Genomic DNA, 21,365 nt, shown 5'->3' with positions numbered 1-21,365 from the left:
GCTTATGTGCACACCAATGTTCCCTCTAAGCTGCAGAGTCTTGTGAGCAAAAATTCTACTTTGTGAGTTACTGGCATTCAAGTTGTGAGCTATTGGCATTCAAGTTGTGAGCTAGTGCATAAATTATTGTGGTCTGGGGTCATCCTTCCTGAGCTAAGACAAAAATCTGTGAGCTGGATGCTAAAAATCAGTGAGCTAGCTCACACTAACTCAGCTTAAAGGCAACACTGGTGCACACATAGGAACATATGAAGCTGCCTTATACTGAATCAGACCTTTGGTCCATCAAAGTCAGTATTGTCTTCCCAGACTGGCAGCAGCTCTCCAGGGTCTCAAGCTGAGGTTTTTCACACCTATTTGCCTGGACCCTTTTTTGGAGATGCCAGGGATTGAACCTGGGACCTTCTGCTTTCCAAGCAGATGCTCTACCACTGAGCCACCATCCCTCCCCCTTGTACACATCATCTCTCTGCATGATCAGGAATCCTACTTTTCTAGGGTTGGCCGTCCTGTGGCATAAGCACCATGTACATTCAACAGTATGCTTGTAGGCCTTATGAAGGCACTCAGCTAAAGATCTGGAGGTCGGGAACTGGGCAGCCTGTGTACAATCCTGTTCCCTTCCCTGCTATATGTTTGAAATAACCTGAGTACCAAGCTTCTGTTTTTATATAAAGGGTGCATAGACTCCTAAATAATCCATTGGATGGTGCTGCGGAAGAGTTCTCTCCCTAAAAACTCAGCTGTAGCTTTCTTCCGATATAAAGTATTTTTACTTAAATTTGATTTGTCCAAGTATATCTTATGTGGAAGAAATAAAGGTTAAATAAGCATCCCTTAGGTATGACATACACAGCCACCATGTAGCCGCCGAAGTCAATAGCATTTTATTTTTATTATTATTATTATTATTATTATTATTATTATTATTATTATTATTATGGCTTTTTAGTATAAAAAGTCCAGCAGGAACTAATTTGCATATTAGCCCACACCTCCTGATGTCACCACTGTTTTGCACAGGGCTTTTTTTGGAAGAAAAAACCCTACCGGGAACTCATTTGCATATTAGGCCACACCCCCTGACACCAAGCCAGCCGGAACTGCGTTCCTGTGCATTCCTGCTAAAAAAAAAAAGCCCTGATTATTATTAATTGATAATGTCAATAGTGACAGCAGCTATTGTTATCTGGCCACTGGAATGCCTTTGGTAGTCTTTGGGGCTTCTGACTCCATGAGCCATCCGGTTTACCCAAATGCTGTTCTATGTAGTTACTTAGCTGCTGCACATAGTTATGGGTGGGGTGGGTGGGTGTCCATGGAACTCAGAGTACTCAAGGGACACAGGACTCTGAGGAGTCCTGCCTTTTGGTGCTCCCAAACTCTGTCTTTGGCCACTGATGCATAGAGACAAGACAGAGGAGCCCTGTCAGGAATGGTTGCCCACTTGATTCCCAGTAAGCATTGTTTCAGTACAGCATAAGTGATTCCAGTAGGGTCTGTTCTGGCATCAGGTTCCCGAAACTACAGGGGGAAAAGGCTTGCCATGACTTCCTCCTGTGCAGTTGCAATGGAAACAAATGAGAATGCCTAAATAAGCAAAGACTTTGAAAAGTAGCCTCAGAAAAGGGGCGACTGACACCTGGCATTGCCAACCTGAAGCAGGGCACTTGAGCCTCTGTCTCCTCCCTTCTGCTCTATTTAGCCTGCTTTTACACTGCTTTAGCATTTTCATGGGCCGCTGGACTGCAATGGTTTTTTCCGCTGGCTCTGTCTTTGGCAACTGAGGCATAAATGCATGATTCAGAGGGGTTCCCAGGAATGGCCACCTCCTTGCTTTTCGGGGGCTGATGGTTCAGTACAACATAGGTTAAGCCGTCATTGTCAGTTCCATTGGTGAATTCATCCTGTTCCACTCCAGAGGTTACTCCATCATAGTCTGTACTGGCTTCACATTTCAGGGGCTGGTAGGGGAGGGAAGAGAGATTTAAAGTACATTTCTGCCATGACATCACCCAGTACAGTTGAATAGAAAAGAAATGAGGAGGCTCCAATAAAATAATTCTAGAAGGCAGCTTCAGAATGAGAGTGACTGGCATCTGGGGTTGCCTACAGATCAACTTGAGGTTAGCACACGGCCCCCTGTCCTCTTTCAAAGTAGCTTGAGTTGCCAAATAGGATCATATATGTGGCTGTATCATAACTGCTATCCTGAAAGGGTACCATCTTAAAACACTTCACACTGGCAATTCTGTTATTAAATTAATGCTAGGCAAAAGATGGGCATTGCCATCAAAATAACAGGGAAGAGTTGGGTCCCATTCAATAAACATACAACATAATTACCAGTAATGGCCTTCAGTTTAATACCACCAGTTCAGGCAGTGTGTGAGTCCAACCTTTTAGTGTTTTTATCAACTGTCCTTTATGTTGGGCTGGTGAGAGTTCACCCATTGTCACATGTATTCATTAAAATCTGAGGGATAAAACTTTGGCAGGACATTCCCAGTCATTAACAGAGTGGTAGGTCACTTACCCTTGTCACTGGTTGGTTTTCTTCATTGGCAGTGGAGCCTGTAGATCAGAAAGAGTTCATGAGGGTTTTCAGTCAATCTGTTGCAAATGAGAATTGCCCACACTACTCTCTTCCTGTGTATTCTAAATCCTTGGAGGAGATAACCTGCTTAATATCTGCCATGCTCAAGATTACTTGGACTAGAAAAATTAACTCCAATTCTATACTGCATTCCCCACAGAGATAAATTCATGCCTGATTATTTCCCATAGTTCTGCTTCTCCTACTCAGGGAGGGGCAAGGAAATCTGCAGGAGACTGAAACTCTCTGACAGCTTTCAATTCCTGATGATCCAGCTTTTGCAATTTCCCCAAATGTCTATTTGCCTTTGTTTGGGGGAAGAAAAAAAAAAGACTTTTCTCTCCATCATGTTAAAATCTCGACACTGGGCTTCACATGGTGGAAGCATTTAAGCCAATACTTTGCCTGTGAAACCTGAGTTAGTGCCAGTTCAAGGGGAGGGTTGTAGCTCACTGGTGGCACACAAGTACTGTATATTAAAGATGCTAGGTGCAGTCTTGGCATCTCTAGGTAAAGGGTGGGAAAGGCCTTCGTCTGTCTCTGAATTGCTGCTGCCAGCAGGGCCGTCCCTGCCACTAGACAAACTAGGCAATTGCCTAGAGCACTAGCCTTCTGGTGCCCCCATGTGACTCGGTGACGTTATCAGCGTGTGTGTGGAGGGGAAATGTCAAAAGTTAGCCTTGCCTCAGGTGCCAGTCTAGGGCCGGCCCTAGCTGCCAGTCATAGATGCATGGACATGGGTCTCAGTGTTAGAACACATACTTTGCAAGCAGAAGGCTGATCTTGACATATCCAGGCAAAGGATGTTAGATAGCAGATGATGGGAAAGATCAGGGCTTTTTTTGTAGAAAAAGTCCAGCAGGAACTCATTTGCATATTAGGCCACACACCCCTGACATCACCAGATGTGATATTGCCTGTTCAGTAGGTTACTTTTCGCATATTGACACAGAACAGTACAGTGGAGACAGAGCCTTGCCCAAGCTAGCCAGAACTGCATTCCTGTTCAAAAAAAGCCCTGGGAAAGGTTGTTCTTTGACTGAAACCCTGATGGCCACTCCCAGTTAGAGCAGACAATATTATGCCAGATGGACCACTTAATTTATTCAATACAAGTTAACATCTGACAAAGGGAGCTTTGACTCTTGAAAACTTATTTCACCAAAACCTTGCAGGTCTCTCAGGTGCTCCTGGATTTAAATCAAGCTCTTCTTCTACAGACCAACCCAGCTGCCTTCCTGAAGCTATGTTACATGCTGTGCACTGCCATTTCATGTATTTTAAGCCATCTATCAACTCACACTTTCTTCTTCTTTTGTACCATACAATGGCAAGCAAGAAGAAGAAGAGAACCAGGAAAAGGCCCACAACACAGCTGGCCAATATGACAATTGAGGATTCACCTGAAAAATCAAGGACATCTTGAGTTAGACGTTTATCCAGTTACATACAAAAGATAATTTATTTGCGATTTATTTAATACTTTTGTACGCCACTTTTCATCCCAACTAAGGATTCCCAACAAGGGGAATATTCCCAGACATCAAAGTATCATTTTAAATACAAATACATCTATAAAATATTTAAGAAAATAAAATATATAAACACATAAACAGCAAATACAGCAGTCTGGAATGAGTCTTCTCTCTGCCCTCATCATCATCACCATTAGGGTGGCTATAATATCTGCAAGCCAGCCAGGGACACCTTGAGGGGGGAAGGAATGTGTGTGTGCGCGCCGCCGGAAACAGGAAGTGACGTCACTTCCTGTGACATCATTTCCCCTGCGCCACCTGCCGGAAGCAGGAAGAGACATCATTTCCCCCGCGCCACCTGCCGGAAGCAGGAAGTGACATCACTTCCTGTGACATCATTTCCCCCAAATGACATCATTTCCCCCAAATGCCACTGCCGGAAACAGGAAGTGACTTCACAGCACTTCCTGTGACGTCCCCAAAAATCCCCCAAATATCACCACCGGAAACACCAAGATTATTTATAGAGAGGGAAAGGGGGAAATAAAGTTAAATAAAACTCTTTTTTTACTTTTTTCAAAGTGAGAAGACTAGAGAGAACGGGTTCCACGCTGAGAAGCCAGTCAGATTCCAGTGAGATTCCAGTGAGACTGTGCTGCATAATGCAGCCTATTTATTTTGTCCTGTTTGCTCTATCTGCGCCACCTTCATCACTTTTGGGGTGTGGATCCCCCAGTGGGGTGGTCTCCCGACTCCCTCCGCCAGCTGTTTCTGATAGCCCTGCGCCCCCTCTTTCATTTGATATGTGTCCCGTGCGGGTGCCACCCTCCCGCCGGGAGATGCCGCAAAATGAGCCCCCTTGAGGCTTATGGCGGCAGGGCTCGGGGGAACCAAAGCAGCCTGTCACTAATAACACAGGTCGAGATGCAGGACAGGAACCCGAAAGTGACCAACAGGCTGCTTCAGCGGGTCGCTGCACCGGCCCCCTGGGTCCCACAATGATGGGACCGATGCCACAGGGACGGGCTCGAAACACTCTATAACCCCTCAAAAGAACAGCAGTCTAGCTCGCTTCCCCCGAGCCCTGCCGCCATAAGCCTCAAGGGGGCTCATTTTGCGGCATCTCCCGGCGGGAGGGTGGCACCCGCACGGGACACATATCAAATGAAAGAGGGGGCGCAGGGCTATCAGAAACAGCCGGCAGAGGGAGTCGGGAGCCCACCCCACTGGGGGATCCACACCCCGAAAGTGATGAAGGTGGCGCAGATAGAGCCAACAGAGCAAACAGGACAAAATAAATAAGCTGCATCATGCAGCACAGTTGAGAAAGTGCCTTATCCCATATACTGATGAAGTAAATACAGGATTTGAGAACAAAATTGCACCAGAAGACACAAACACAAAGCTCCCTTACACTGAATCAGTGCTTGGGTCCACCAAAGTCAGTATTGTCTACTCCAGGGGTGGCCAGAGTTGCTTAACAAAAGAGCAACACAGAATAAAGGTCAGATGTTTGAGAGCCGCAAGACATGAACATCGGATATTTGAGAGCCACGGAAGGAAGGAAGGAAGGAAGGAAGGAAGGAAGGAAGGAGGAAGGAAGAGAGGAAGGAAGAAAGGAAGGAGGGAGGGAGGAGGGAGGGAGGGAAGGGAGGGAAGGAGGGAAGGAAGGAGGGAGGGAAGGAAGGAAGGAGGGAGGGAAGGAAGAAAGGAGGGAAGGAGGGAGGAAGGAAGAAAGGGAGGAAGGAAGGAGGGAGGGAAGGAAGGGAGGGAAGGAAGGGAGGGAAGGAAGGAGGGAGGAAGGAAGGAAGGCCGCCCCCTTCCGCCAGCCGGCCCCCCCGCTTTCGGCCCCCTCCCTCCCTGCCTGCCTGCTTACCTTCTTCCAGGGCACGGGTGGCCGCCTCCCCTCCGGGCGGGCTGGCCAGGAGGCACAGCGGCGGCTGGTGCTGCTGGCGGGGCTGGCGGTGGCTGAGGAGGTGGCCGAGCCCACCGACCCTGGGCCTCCCGCCACGCCGCCGCAGGCGCCGCCGGCCCACTCCCTCCAGGCCTGCAGGGAGGGCAGGGCGGGGCGCCTCGGCCTCCTCGCCGCTCGGACCCCCTCCCCCCTCGGCGGGGAGGCCGCAGCCAGGCCGCTGTGCCTGCAGGGAGGGCAGGGCGGGGCGCCTCGGCCTCCGAGCTTGAGCCGGCGGCCTGGCTGCGGCTGCCCCGCCGAGGGGGGAGGGGGTCCGAGGAAGGAGGGAGGAAGGAAGAAAGGAAGGAAGGAGGGAAGGAGGGAAGGAGGAAAGGAAGGAAGGAAGGAGGGAGGGAAGGAAGGAGGGAGGGAGGGAGGAAGGAAGGAAGGAAGGAAGGAGGAAGGAGGGAGGGAGGGAAGGAAGGGGGGAGGGAGGGAAGGAAGGAAGGAAGGAAGGAAGGAAGGAGGGAGGAAGGAGGGAGGGAGGGAAGGAAGGGGGGAGGGAAGGAAGGAAGGAAGGAAGGCTGCCCCCTCCCGCCAGCCGCCCCCCCCACTTTCGGCCCCCTCCCTCCCTGCCTGCCTGCTTACCTTCTTCCAGGGCGCGAGTGGCGGCCTCCCCTCCGGGCGGGCGGGCTGGCCAGGAGGCGCAGCGGCGGCTGGTGCTGCTGGCGGCGCTGCTGGTGGGGCTGGCGGCGGCTGAGCCCACTGACCCAGGGCCTCCCGCCACGCCGCCGCCGCCGCCTCCCCCCACGGGCCTCCAGCGCTGGCCTCTCCGCCACCTCCCCCTCCGCCACCACCGGCGGGGCCCTACGCCAGCGAGAGGAGCCGGCGGGACGCACGCACGGGCGGGGAAGGCGGCGAGTGAGGGAGGGAGCGTCCCTGCGCGTGCGCATGGCGATTGGCGGCGGTGTGACGGGCCCTACGCCGCCCACTCTCCTGGCCCCGTGCATGCGCAGAGCCCGCCACACCACCACCAATCGCCGTGCGCACGCGTAGGGACGCTACCTCCCTCACTCGCCGCCTTCCCCGCCCGCGCGCGCAGCCCGCCAGCTCCTTTCGCTGGCTAAACCGGGATCTCTAATGGTCCCGGTATAGCCAGCCCGGGAGGCGGGAATTTGCGGCCAGAAGCGGGACTTTCCCGGGTGACCGGGACGATCTGGCCACCCTATTTCACCATCATCATCTAGATTTGATTAATCACCCAATCCCAGCAAGCCGGGCTCTGAGCAATGTACATAATATATGATTAAAACATTTTATAAATTAAAAGCAGTGCAATATATTAACATTAACATTCTCAAAACAATTCCAGATGAATTATTTTGTGCACATTCTGGACTACCAGGACACCATACTGGGGTTGTGGGGGGGGAAGCATCGGGGGGGGGGCGGGTTGGAGAAAGGGAGCAAGGTGCCAGCCAAGGTAAACCGTTGTTTCCCTCAATCAAAGGCCTGGTAAATACAGAAGATACTCAATGAGAATATGGCAAAAAAAACAAAAAACCTAGTAGCACATAAACACTGTATTATTAAAGAAATACACATCAATTGCAGAATAACATTCATAAGTTACAATTTGCTTCCAAAAGTCCCAGTGCACAAAAATTATACAGTCCTAAGTCTTGTGGTTGTGTCCAGCTTTGGAATTCAATGTGAGGCGTTGCCCATTAACAGAATAGGACTCGGTCCCAATTAGTGAATGATCTTTTGTGGAATTGGAGAAGCTCCATGCAGTGATTTGCGTTGTGATTCATAACTGAGGAAGGTGTGGCTGAAACCAGTCCCTTGTTAAAGTTTTTTTCTTCTCCATGATTTATTTCAACAAAATTGAAGATTGCATCTCAAGCACAAGACTTAGGAGTGTATAAATTTTGTGCACTGGGACTTTTGGAAGAGAACTGTAACTTATGAATGTTATTGTGCAATTGATGTGTATTTCTTTAATAATATAGTGTGTATGTGCTACTCGGTTTTTTGTATATTTTCAACCAAAGGCCTGGCAGAACATCTCTGCCTTACAAGTCCTGCAGAATTGCATGAGATCCTTCACATTCTTTTTCTGAGGGAAGCCTATTTTCAAAAAGAAGCTGCTTTTTATTTATTATGATTTCATCCATAGTCTGTTTTTGTCAAGGACTTCAGGCAAGATTACAAAAATTAAAGACCACGAAGAAAACAGAAACATTGACAAACTTTCAGCAAGCATTAAAAACTGTAAGAGTTTCTCTTTCATTGAGATCCTCTTTCCCACTTCACACATACTATGTGTAAAGTACTGGGGTTGGCGCAGTAAGAGACCAGAGTCGGAGAGTGATTTCAGCAAGCTTTATTTCAGGAACACACACACAGAGACTGAGCTCTATTCAAACTTCCCGCTCTTTTATACAATTCTTGCCCCCTTCTGATTGGTTCTTAACTATCTACATGGATTGGCTATTTACAGGGCCCTAAGGGCCTATCAGGGTACAGTATGAGCCTAGATGTTGATTGGCTACTTATGTTTCAATCCTTCCCCTGATTGGGCACGCTTAGGCCTTCTCTGGAACCCTGGTGTGGAGTACAAGCTTTGGCTTGTTCAGCTTCCCTCCAAAAGTAACAGTTCTCCCATTTAAGCCTAGGACACAACACCCCTCCCCCCATAGTTCCAGCTATCAGGTGACATAGTCCTGGAGATATGCCGGAGGGCGGCGGTCTCGTGTCGAGCGTCGGAGCTCCGCGGGAACTGGGCGTTCCGACTCGGTTGGTGGTTCCGCGGCTGCAGAGCTGGAGACATCTGGGACGGCGGCCCCGGGAGACCTGGGTTCAGCTGCGCGGTCGGGGGTCTCCTCCTGCTGGGCAGAAGCGGGCTCCACGGAACCCTGTTCTGTGTCAGGCTCTCGGGGACTTACGTTGTCCGGATCTGGAGCCTCTGACCTTGGCTCCCTGGCAGGCAGGCGACCTCGGAGTTGGTCGATGTGTCGCCTCAGGAGATGTCCACCCTCCAAGGTCACTGCATAGGAGACCGGTCCGGTGACGTGGTCCACCTTTCCAGGGAGCCAGGCGGGGCCAGTGGTGGCATAGTTCCGTGCCCACACTGTCTCACCTGGGTAGAACCCTCTGGGGGCTTTAAGGTGTTCCGGCGCCGGTCGCCTGTCTGGGGCCCGGTCAGGGTGCAGCTTGTCCAGCAGGGTGCAGATGCGGCGGCCCATGAGGAGTTCTGCTGGACTGTAACCTGTGGAGGCGGTAGGTGTGGTCCGGTAGGCCATTAGGAAACACGCCATGTCTTTTGGCCAGTCTGAGGGGCCCAGACGGTTCAAGGCCTCCTTTGCCATGCGCACCATCCGCTCTGCCTGGCCGTTGGTGGCTGGATGAAATGGGGCAGAGCGAATGTGCCTGATGAGGTTCTTGGCCAAGAAGTCCTGGAACACTGCGGACGTGAATGCTGTGCCGTTGTCGATGACGATGGTCTCCGGCAACCCGTGGGTTGCAAAGATGGCCCTCAGAGCCGTGATGGTCGCCTGCGATGATGGCGAGGGCACCTGGACCACCTCCAACCACTTGGAGTATGAATCCACTAGTATGAGTAGAGTCCGCCCATGGAAGGGGCCAGCAAAGTCCATATGCAGTCTTGACCAGGGGGTTTTGGTGGATTCCCATGATTGCACTGGGCCACGTGGGGGGTCAGGCCTTGACACCTGGCATGTCGGGCACCTTTTAACCCAAGCCTCAATTTCTGCATCGAGGCCGGGCCACCAGACATAGCTCCGTGCGAGAGCCTTCATGCGGACTATGCCCGGGTGTGCCTCGTGCAGGGCTCTCAGCACTTGGTTTTGCAAGGGTTTGGGGATGACAACTCTGTTGCCCCATAGTAGGCAGCCATTGTGGGTGGATAGTTCGTCTTTCCGGGCTGCAAACGGAGTAAATTCCGGCCCAGTCGAGCCCTTGGGCCACCCCCTCCCCACCCAGTCCAAGACACGGGAGAGGACTGGATCACGAGCGGAGCGGGCAGCAACGTTGTGGGCGAGCAATGGCCTGTCCGGAAGCATGTCCATCAGTAGGATCTGATGAGCCGGGGCTGGATCGGGATCCACGTCAGGCAAGGGCAAGCGGCTCAGGGCGTCAGCATGGCCCATTGCCTTGCCCGGGTGATGCACTAGGGTGTAGGTGTAGCCGGCTAGAAAAATGGACCAACGGAGGACCCGTGGGGACAACACCTGAGGGGTCTGCCGGTCCGATGCAAAGAGGCCCAAGAGGGGTTTGTGGTCCGTATAGAGGGTAAAGGGCCGGCCGTAGATGTAATCATGAAATTTTTTGACGCCGGCCACAACTGCCAACCCTTCTTTGTCGATTTGGGCGTAGTTCCGCTCCGCTGACGAGAGGGTCCGCAAGTAATACGCGATAGGGACTTCGGTCCCATCAGGGAGTCGGTGGCCCAGAACTGCCCCCACGCCATAAGGGGATGCGTCGCATGCAAGGACCAAGGGCAGGGTCTCGTCGAAATGGGCAAGGACGGAGTTGGACATCAGGAGGCCCTTGATATCCTGGAAGGCTTTAGCGTGCTGGCGGCCCCATGCCCAGGGTCGGTTCTTGTCTAGAAGTCGGTGCAGGGGTTCGGCCACCGCTGCCTTGTGGGGGAGAAAAGCATGATAAAAGTTTAGGAGGCCGAGGAAGGCCTGGAGTTCTTGCTTGTTGGTGGGTGCTGGAGCATCTCTGATGGCACGCAGCTTGGTGTCGGAGGGGTGGACTCCCTGGGCATTGATGGAGAACCCCAGGAATTCCACCCGATCCACGCCCAGGAGGCACTTCTCCCGTTTGACCTTGAGGCCGGCTGTTTCAAAACGTTGTAGGACTCCTCTAAGGCGGGCGGCAAATTCTTCAGGCGAGGCTGCCGCGATCAGCACATCATCGAAGAATGGAGTGACTCCGGGAAGTCCTTTTAAAAGAGAGTCCATGAGTTCCTGGAACAACCCCGGAGCCACACTCACGCCAAATTGCAACCGCTTTACTCTAAAGGCCCCCCGGTGGGTCACAATTGTTTGGGCGTTGGCCATGGCCTCATCCACCGGCAGCTGTTGGTAAGCTTGGGCCAAGTCCAACTTGCCGAAAATTTTTGCGCCGGCTAGGGTGGCTAAAACGTGGCTGACGATGGGCACAGGGTATGCGTGGGCCTGAAGAGCCTTGTTGAGGGTGCACTTATAGTCTGCACAAATCCGCACCTCCCCACTGGGCTTGACTGGAGTCACGATGGGAGTTTCCCAGGTTGCGTGGGTGACAGGCTCTAGTATTCCCTGTGCAATCAGTTTATCCAGTTCCTCCTCAATTTTAGGCTTGAGCGCGAATGGAACTCGCCGCACTTTAAGCCTAATAGGCCGCACTGTGGGGTCGAGGTGTAGTGTAACCGGGGGACCCGTGTAGCAGCCCAAGGTGCCATCGAAAACGGCCGGGAACTCTTCGCAAACCTTGTTAAAGTCCACTCCGACAGTCTTATTGACCCCCCTGATCTCTATTCCCAGGGGCTTGAACCAGTCGAGACCCAAAAGGTTTGTAAGGTGGTTCTTGACCACTAGCACTTGTAGCTGGCCCTTGAACCCCTTGTATTGGACTGGGACCGGGCCCACTCCCAAGATAGGCACCTTATTCTTCTGGAAGTCCACTAAGGTAAACCCCGGGTCCCTGAGACGAGGCCTCAGCCTGGTGGGAATTTTTAAAAATGTCTCTGCCGCTATAATAGATGATGCTGACCCAGAGTCCACCTCCATTTGGCAGGGCACCCCCCCGATCCCTACATTGACCCGGATTTTGGAGGGCCTGACTGGCAAGGGTAGGTACTGTACCGGGTATGGGTGGGCGTGGAGAGCGTCGGTCTCGAAGTCTGGCTGGCCTTTGGAGTGCGCAGATCTTTGCGGGACGCGTGCTCGGGATTTGGATCTGCAGGCGCAGGCGATGTGGCCTTCCTTGTTGCAGAGTCGACAGGTGGCATTCCGGAATCGGCAGGTCTTCCGCTCGTGCTGGCCCCCGCAACTTGCACATGCAGGTAGTGTCTTGTGTCTCATGCCCTGTGGGACATGGGTGGTCTTCCTTCCTGCTGAACAATAGCCGGTTTGTAGAGCTTTGTCCTCATCTGAGTCCTCTGTAGATGGTTCAGGGTTGATCTGGTGTGCCGCAGCCTGTCTTGTCAGCCGTGGCTCTGCTGATCTGCCCTTCTCCCAGCTGGTGGCCACATCGATTGCCTTTGTTAGGTCGCACTCGGAGAGGGACAGGAGTTTCTGTACTAGTTTTTCGTCCCTCAAGCCCCATACAAACTGGTCGAGAAGGGCTTCGTTGAGGTCTGCGAAACTGCATCGGCTTGCCACCCGGCGCAGGCTTGTCAAGAACGCCATCGTGGTTTCGCCTGCCTTCTGTGTCCTTTGTCGGAAGTCCCAGTGCCGGGTGAGCTTGGTTGGCTGGGGCTGGAAATACTTCTCCAGAGCGCTGATGATGTCGTCCACCGGCGTCTCTAAGAGCTTCCTGGGTTGGAGAAGAGCCCTGGCTAAGTCCACGGTCTCCGTGCCACACGTACTGATAAGCAGAGCTCTCTGCATGGTAGTCTCTGTAATCTTCCGGAAGGTCAGGTATGACTGGAAGCCTTCGACCCACGAGTCCCACAGCTCGGGGCGATCGATGCTAAAGGGCTGTAGGAGGTTGGCTGGAGCCTCCATTCTTGGCAGCGTGTCTGGGTGGCTTGCGAGCTGGGGTGTGCGCAGAGCGGAGGTGCGGACCCAGATGGCTTGGATTTAGCCACCTTTCCGTGTTCCTGGTTCTGTTGCTGGTTCTTACTGGCATCCCATCCTCATCGCCAGTGTAAAGTACTGGGGTTGGCGCAGTAAGAGACCAGAGTCGGAGAGTGATTTCAGCAAGCTTTACTTCAGGAACACACACACAGAGACTGAGCTCTATTCAAACTTCCCGCTCTTTTATACAATTCTTGCCCCCTTCTGATTGGTCCTTAACTATCTACATGGATTGGCTATTTACAGGGCCCTAAAGGCCTATCTGGGTACAGTATGAGCCTAGATGTTGATTGGCTACTTATGTTTCAATCCTTCCCCTGATTGGGCACGCTTAGGCCTTCTCTGGAACCCTGGTGTGGAGTACAAGCTTTGGCTTGTTCAGCTTCCCTCCAAAAGTAACAGTTCCCTCCAAAAGTAACAGTTCTCCCATTTAAGCCTAGGACACAACACTATGGATTCTGTTCTTCACTAGGAGCCTTCCTTAAAAATCATTGCACTCAGCTGGATGGAAAACTGCTTCTCCGTTGCAATGAAATCACTGCATACAGAGACGTTTAGCTGCTTGCTGTGAAGAAGCTCCTACTTGAGAAGAACTTTTCTTTGCAGGCAGAGATATTTGTTTATCTTCTTTGGCCACAAAAAAACAGCTTCCATCCATGATTTGCTTTTTGACCATTTTTTTTTAATTGTGGATTTTTAAGAACCTTTTTAAAAAATATTGTTAAAACACTATATTCTTGGGTTTTAATTTTTTGCTTTTGTGGGATGATTTAATAGAAGTGAGGAACTGTTCAATAAATTCCAGTTTGTTTCGCATTGTTTGCTTCCATGTAGCCCTCTACTCCATTTCTCTGTCACAGGGGCCCCCATTGTGGTACCTGTGAACACCTTGGCACCCACAGACACCATTCCTGACACCTGTCAAGAGCTTTTAGAAAGTGGGTGGGGCCAGGTGGGGCTTTTGCCCTGCAAGGCTTCTGATTGGCCACTGGATATTTGATTGACTGTGCAGATTTTTTTTAAAAAAAGCTGCTTTGGCAGCAGCTACCATTACTGCACAAGGATTTTCTCTGAATGACTGAAGGTGAGCTGAAGCATCCATTTTGTGGCTGCCTTCACCTCCTGACTGCACCCATCACAGGGTGTCAGAATTCCTAAGGTATATGCACACTCAAAAAGGTTGCATGATCCCTGCTCTATTATTACAGAAGATCCAGGCAATGTTGTTAGACATTTGCTCTCCAGTGCTTCCCATATCGCCTTTGCATCTTTGTAAAGTTCTGGTTTGTGCTGATTTTTAAAAACACATTTGCAAAGTGTTGTTCATCACCCAGTCAAGGAACAGTGAAGCAGTTGGGGAAATCTCAATTTCTTTCTTTTTGCAATGGAAACAACTACTGCTAGTATTTCACAACTCTTTTAGTCAGTGCCTACATTTTGACACAAGTCTGTCCCTCAGTCTCCTTATTATAAGTCTTTGCCTCTCTCAAACACACACCACTTTCAACGGAATGTCAAGAAATCCTTCTGCACACAAACACACTATGGTACAATCCCACTCTTCAGGGGGATACATGTAAGCGAAACCACCATGGACATGGAACTGAACATATGGATCTTTGTTGATTTTTCTTCTGGCAGTCATTAAATACAGCAAAATAATTATCACACACTTCCCACAATCCTCAGGGCTACTGCCATCTCCCTCTAATCTCTTGTGCAATATTTTTTTTTTATTTCTGATCCTAGTTTTTGTGACTTTTACTAAAAATGTTTCATCGTCCATTCTCTCTCTATAAGTATAGGTACCCTGTTTTGGCCTGCATAAAACCAGGTCACTGCATTACATATAAGAAGATCATACAAAAGAGATATTCATGTTCTACTATATGGGTATGGGTATCCTATTTTGTTTTGGTCTGGGAATGCATAAAACTGGAAGTTATTGCATCACATATATCAATCAATCAATCAATCATTTGATTTATACCCCGCCCTCCCCGCCGAAGCAGGCTCAGGACAGCTAACAACATTAGATCAATGCATTAAGTTATACAATAATGTTTAAAAACAATAACTGATTTAACAATTTAATTAAAATTCTAAAATTAATAAAATTAACATCCTGGTGCTATTTCAACAGATGGTAAAATTACTTAAGCAGTCTCTCTCTTTTAATCGGTGAAGGCCATCTTGAAAAGGATGGACTTGCAGGCCCTGCGAAACTGTTCGAAATCCCGCAGGGCCCGCATTTCTTCCGGGAGCTGGTTCCATAGGTGTGGAGCCACAACAGAGAAGGCCCACGTGCGGGTACTCTGTAGTTTTACCTCTTTCGGCCCGGGGATGGTCAGCAGGTTCTTCCCTGTTGACCTCAGTGCTCTCTGGGGTTCATATGGGGAAAGACGGTCCCTCAAGTAGGCAGGTCCTCGGCCATATAGGGCTTTAAAGGTGATAACCAGCACTTTGTAACGAATCCGGTATGTAACTGGCAACCAGTGCAGTCCGCGCAGCCCTGGCTGTATGTGCTCCCATTTTGGGAGCCCCAATAGCAGCCTAGCCACCGCGTTCCGCACCAGCTGCAGCTTCCGGGTTCGGCACAGAGGCAGCCCCTTGTAGTGGGCGTTACAGTAATCCAATCTCGAGGTGACCGTTGCATGAATCACTGTTGCCAGGTCCTGACGCTCTAGGAAGGGGGCCAACTGCCTTGCCCGCCTCAAATGAAAAAAGGCTGACTTAGCAGTGGCTGCTATCTGGGCCTCCATTGATAGTGAAGGCTCCAGTAGGACTCCCAAGCTCCTGACCCGGGAGAGATATTTCCCTCCCCAGAGTGCCCCGACCCACACAAAGGACTTCTGTCTTCGCTGGATTCAGCTTCAACCCACTCAGCCTTAACCAAGTTGCCATGGCCTGCAGTGCCAGGTCCAAATTCCCTGGGGTGCAGCCAGGCCGGCCATCCATTAGCAGATAGAGCTGGGTGTCATCCGCATACTGGTGACACCCAAGCCCATGCCTCCAGGCAATCTGGGCAAGGGGGCGCATATAGATATTAAATAGCATCGGTGAGAGAACTGCTCCCTGAGGCACCCCACAATCTAGTGTGCGCCTCTGGGACAGCTCACCCCTGATTGCCACCCTTTGTCCCCAATCCTCAAGGAAGGAGGAGAGCCATTGTAAAGCCAACCCCCTAACCCCTACGTCGGCGAGGCGGCGGGTCAGTAGCCAATGGTCGAACGCGGCCGACAGATCTAACAGCATCAGCACCGCCACACCACCTCGATCCAGATGCTGCTGGAGGTCATCCGCCAAGGCGACCAGCACTGTCTCCGTCCCATGACCTGGACGAAAGCCAGACTGGCAAGGGTCTAGGATGGAAGCGTCATCCAGGAAACCCTGCAGCTGCAACGCCACTGCTCTCTCAATAATTTTACCTAAAAATGGTAAATTAGAGACCGGTCGGTAGTTTGCCAATTCGGCCGGATCTGCTGTACTTTTTTTCAGGAGGGGGCGGACCATAGCCTCTTTTAAGGGTGTTGGAAAACGCCCTTCCAGGAGGGATCTATTTATGATGTCCCGTAAAGGACATCTAAGCTCCCTCAGGCAAGATATAAGAACTGGGGCTTGGAAAGCAGCGGAAAGAAAAACGTCCAGCTTGCATCCTCACCTGTCACAACCAGCTCCACAGGGTCACTTGGCTCTGACCAGACAAAAGGATTTTCTCTGTGCTGATACTGACAACTGTAGTTCCCTGCATCCTCTCTCCTCCCCATGGAGAGAAGGAACTTTGCTGTGTTTCCATTTGGCTCGGTCTTCAGTGATGCAATCAGTTTTCCTGATTTTCGCAGGGAGAAGGTTAATCCGTTTTCTTTGCTCTGGCATTCAATGGTGGCTTTTGAGTCCAGTGCAAACTTCCCCTTGGAACTCACATTAATGAAAGGTTTGGTGAAGCTGGGATCTAAATGACAGAAAAACACGGCATGGAGTGATCCTTGCTGATAATCAACCAATATATCCTTTTATCTCAGCAGATCAATAGAGCCATTGTCTGCCAGTTAGTTCTTTTCTGGTGCTGTAGGTTATCCAATATTCTGTGATACTACACTGCAGGATATTGCACAGAATTCAGTCTCTTGAGAGGCTCTGATTGCACTAAAAACAAATTTCTAGCCCTCAAGGCTGTAGTGGTAGATTTAAATGTATTGGAAATGCAAATAAACAGAAGCCAGGGATGGTGGGGGTTAAATCAGATATTGCTATGGCTGATGCTGCAACACCAGGAATGACTATTCACACAGAGAATAAATTATGCAAGGTGAAAAGTTGTATATATCTCCATAATTCATAAAGTGTATGGAGCTCCATTTTTATTCATACAGAATTCATTTTACCTTGGTGCAAACATTTGCTTTTCTAGCACAAAGTTACACAGTGCTGGTTCTTGTACACATTGAACTATATGTCAGGAATCAGGATGGACAGTTCCATCATAGCTTCCACCCTCCCAATTTCTAGTTTTCCTCTAGTTGGAATATTAGGGGGAGGGGAGACACCTGTCATGTGGGTTCCATCCACAATTTGAAGGGTTATAATCTAAAGACAGGATTACTGTTGGATATTTTAGCAGAGTAAAAGGGAACCACACAGCAGACACACGTAAATTAGCTAAAAGAAAGTTTACTAATAAAATTAAGAAGGTTTACATGATTAGGGTAAACCCATAAACAGTCTAACTATCTAGCGACATCTTTCTAGTTACTGCTAGCTACAAGATGGAGACTCACACTCTATTCTCTAAACCAGGGATGGCCAAACTTGCTTAACATAAGAGCTACATAGAATAAATGTCAGATATCTGAAAGCCAAAGGAAAGGGAAGGGAAGGGAAGGGAAGGGAAGGGAAGGGAAGGGAAGGGAAGGGAAGGGAAGGGAAGGGAAGGGAAGGGAAGGGAAGGGAAGGGAAGGGAAGGGAAGGGAAGGGAAGGGAAGGGAAGGGAAGGGAAGGGAAGGGAAGGGAAGGGAAGGGAAGGGAAGGAAAGGAAAGGAAAGGAAAGGAAAGGAAAGGAAAGGAAAGGAAAGGAAAGGAAAGGAAAGGAAAGGAAAGGAAAGGAAAGGAAAGGAAAGGAAAGGAAAGGAAAGGAAAGGAAGGGCAAGGGGCAAGGGGAAGGGGAAGGTCCCCTGCGTAAACACCAGTCGTTTCCGACTTTGGGGTGACGTTGCTTTCACAATGTTTTCAAGGCAGACTTTTTACCGGGTGGTTTGCCATTGCCTTCTCCAGTCTTTTACACATTCCCCCCAGCAAGCTGGGTACTCATTTTACCGACCCTGGAAGGATGGAAGGTTGAGTCAACCTTGGACTGGCTACCTGAATCCAGCTTCCGCCAGAATCAAACTCAGGTCATGAGCAGAGAGTTCAGACCAAAGTACTGCAGTACTGCTGCTTTACCACTCTGCGCCATGGGGCAGATATCTTAAAGCCTTAAGACATGAACAAATATTACACACACAAGAGTTTTTATTAGAAACTCTTAATACTGTCTTTGCACAGAAAGACAAAATACATATGTATGCACTTTACAACACAACCATGCTAGAAGGAGATTTAAAAAACAACAACAACAAAATCTGGCATTAAGAGTCTCCATAAAACAGCATAGGGAGAGGTTAGGGAATTATTTTTTGGCACCAGTGGGAGAAGGAAACACACATGTACCATATATATCACTGACCACCATTTGCTTTTTTATGCATCTCTCTTTGCCTTGACACCAAGCTCCTACAAAAGCTATGAAACTAAGGGGGAGCTCTGCCCTGCCCTCTTTAATTCTGTCCTTCCTTCCAGTGGCTCCCTCTGCTCTTGCACTCTTTTCCCCTGCACTACTTCTCCAGGCAAACTCTGTAGTGGAGGAGAAGAGCTTGCAAGCTTGCCTATCCCCCCCTCCTTTCCCTGCTTCACACATGGCAGAAATAGTTGCCCACCTATGGGTCAGTGCTCAGAGGCTGACTGAGGTGTGGATGCTAAACATGATTATAATTGTGTACCGAGTTCGTTACAAGGTGCTGGTTATTACCTTTAAAGCCCTATATGGCCGAGGACCTGCCTACCTTATGGACCGCCTCTCTCCATATGTTCCCCAGAAAGCACTGAGATCCAGTTCCCAAAACCTACTACGAATCCCTGGACCAAGGGAGGCCAGACTGAAAATAACAAGGGAGCAGGCCTTCTCCACAATGGCTCCCCAATGGTGGAATCAACTACCAAAGGAGGTGCGAGCCCTGCGAGACCTAAATCAGTTTCGCAGGGCTTGCAAAACCACCCTCTATCAACTCGCATTTAAGATGGAACCCGGAAATGACACCTAGCCATCCTATACATATATTGAACTGTGGCACTTTATATTGTAGCTGTTAATAATCTTAATTGTTTATTTAATTTAATTGAATGTATTTAACTATTTTAATTGTCTTTTATTGTAATTACTGGATTTTAGTGTAATCATGGTGTAAACCATGTCATATGAGCCGCCCTGAGCCTGCTTTGGCAGGGGAGGGCGGGATATAAGAATAAATTTATTATTATTATTATTATTATTATTATTATTATTATTATTATTATTATTATTATTATTATTATTATTATTATTATTATTATTATGTTAGAGTACAGCTGCATGAAGAGCTGCATGTGGTTCCCAAGCCACAGTTTTGCCATCCTTGCTCTAAACAAAGGAAGGAAGAAGAAACCCAAAACGCCTATGTGCAAAATCTCAGATAACATCACCCAACTATGAATTGACCAGTAGCCAGGCTAAAGGTCACTTTATTATGCATAGGACTTCCTTTTCTCTGGTGGGAACTACATGCAGAACAACTCATTGTTTCTAAAGCTAACTAACAATTACCATAAACCAACAAACAGGTTAACTCTTTCATGACATCAGAGAGTGCTTGCAAATATCCCAACACCCCTTCTCATGTACTGAAGTCATGAAGGTTCAGCTTCTTGTGCAGGCTTTCAAACTTTCCTCTCATGAGTGGCTTGGTGAATATATTAGCCACCACTGTCAAGTCTGATGTTTCAATAACGAGACCTTCTTGATAAAAAAGTTTCTAGTTTATTGTAACATGTTGCAAGACTGTAGAAGCAGATTGAGAGACTGGCGAGCATGCACAAAGAGCAAACATTTAAGGTATACATCAAAGGAATTCCTAAGGGTGGGGGCACTCTATGCAGGGCACATTCACACATTGTTATTATTTTATCGTTCTCAAGCACTGGCTGGCCTTGGGCGCTTTCTTAGCACCGGCTATCTCTGAGAAGGCACCACAATCTTGTTCCCATATTCTCATTTCCAAGCATTGCTACATAACAAAGGAGGGGAAGGGGGGGGAGGAGAGTTTAAGCTAGCAGCATCTGAATACAGAGTGGTTTTACCCAGGATCCTTTTCCTGAACCAGAGTTTGTGACTAAGCTACTCAAGCACCATAGCAGACTTGACAACCACCTCTTCTGAGGACGATACTTGGTCTCAGTCAGTCCTTGTTGCATCTTTCTCATGAAGCAGTATTTGGTGACAATATGCTTGCTTCTTGCTTTGATGCTCTCATCCTTGGAGAAGGTTATGCATGCCTGATTGTCCTCAAACAAAGTTATTGGTTTAGGTTCATAACCACTAAAGCCCTTTAATAGACCAGTGATCCATTCAAGTTCACTGCAGGCACAGCAGCTATGTACTCAACTTTGCTTGTTGATTTGGCCAGTAATGGCTGCTTTTGGCTGATCCAGCTGATCAGGCTGTTTCCATAGAAGAACAGGTAGCCACGTTGACTTGTAATCTGTCTGATCTTTACGCCAGTCATCATCCATATATCCAACCAGTCTCGAGCTGTCACAAGCTGAGATCTTTAATTTCAAGTCAACTGTTTTTCCGAGGTATTTTTTACAGCATTCCAGTCATGATGATTTGGTGAATCAGTCTTTCTATACAGAGTTCCAGCAGCTGCAGAGATAACAGGTCTTGACACTGTGCTCAGAAGTCTGCCAATTGCTTCTCTGTATTGTTGGTTGCTCTCTAACAACATTCCATCTTCAAGTTTGAGGTGCTGGTTCAAGTGGAGTACTAACACCTTTTGCATTCTTTAGGCCCAGGGGCTCTGCAAGGCACATAAGCTTGTATTTATGGTTCAGAAGAAAACTTCCATTTTCAGTTCCTTCTACTTGTACTCCAAGGTAGTGGTTCAGTTCTCCCAGCTATTTGATTCCCACCTCTTTGTTCAGATTATCTGTAACTTCCAGAACATCTTCTTTGGTTTGATAGCAAAATTATAGTCCATTCCTACATGTCAGTCCATTTTTAAGTCTGGCAAGTAGCTGCCTTTCTCTGTTGAAAGCCTTGGCTTTTCAGCAAAATAATTAATTCCTCTGTCCATGCTATGGCAGCTTCTTCCTCAGAGAAATCTCCATTGAGGAGTGCTGTCCCAATGCCCAGGTGCTGAGCATGTATTTTTCTGTTTTCTCTCATCTCTTCTGTTGCTCTGAGTCTCAAGGGCAGAGCATGCTTCTCCCCTTTTCATTCTACAGAACCTTGCACCATGCCCAGT

General features: G+C 49.1%; 1 protein-coding gene and 1 non-coding gene across 2 annotated transcripts in view; both read right to left on the bottom strand.

Annotated features, from left to right (window-relative positions):
• Positions 1-374: 374 nt before the first annotated feature.
• On the bottom strand, positions 375-449 carry TRNAS-GGA (transfer RNA serine (anticodon GGA)). Its single transcript has one exon. It is a non-coding gene; the product is annotated as a tRNA-Ser (tRNA).
• Positions 450-1,712: 1,263 nt separating this feature from the next.
• Positions 1,713-21,365, bottom strand: part of LOC132583329 (immunoglobulin superfamily member 1-like) — a 52,133-nt gene continuing 32,480 nt past the window's right edge. The window contains exons 5-8 of the mRNA XM_060254993.1: positions 16,433-16,723; positions 3,898-3,999; positions 2,537-2,574; positions 1,713-1,964 (exon numbers count right to left, since the gene is read on the bottom strand). Of these exons, the coding sequence (XP_060110976.1) occupies positions 1,713-1,964; positions 2,537-2,574; positions 3,898-3,999; positions 16,433-16,723 (683 nt within the window). The remainder of the gene's footprint in view (positions 1,965-2,536; positions 2,575-3,897; positions 4,000-16,432; positions 16,724-21,365) is intronic.

The sequence above is a fragment of the Heteronotia binoei genome, chromosome 15 (assembly GCF_032191835.1).
Source record: "Heteronotia binoei isolate CCM8104 ecotype False Entrance Well chromosome 15, APGP_CSIRO_Hbin_v1, whole genome shotgun sequence".
In the NCBI taxonomy this organism is placed as follows: Eukaryota; Metazoa; Chordata; class Lepidosauria; order Squamata; family Gekkonidae; genus Heteronotia; species Heteronotia binoei.
The sequence above is the reverse complement of the archived record's forward strand: the minus strand, read 5'-3'. Positions and strand labels throughout refer to the sequence as shown.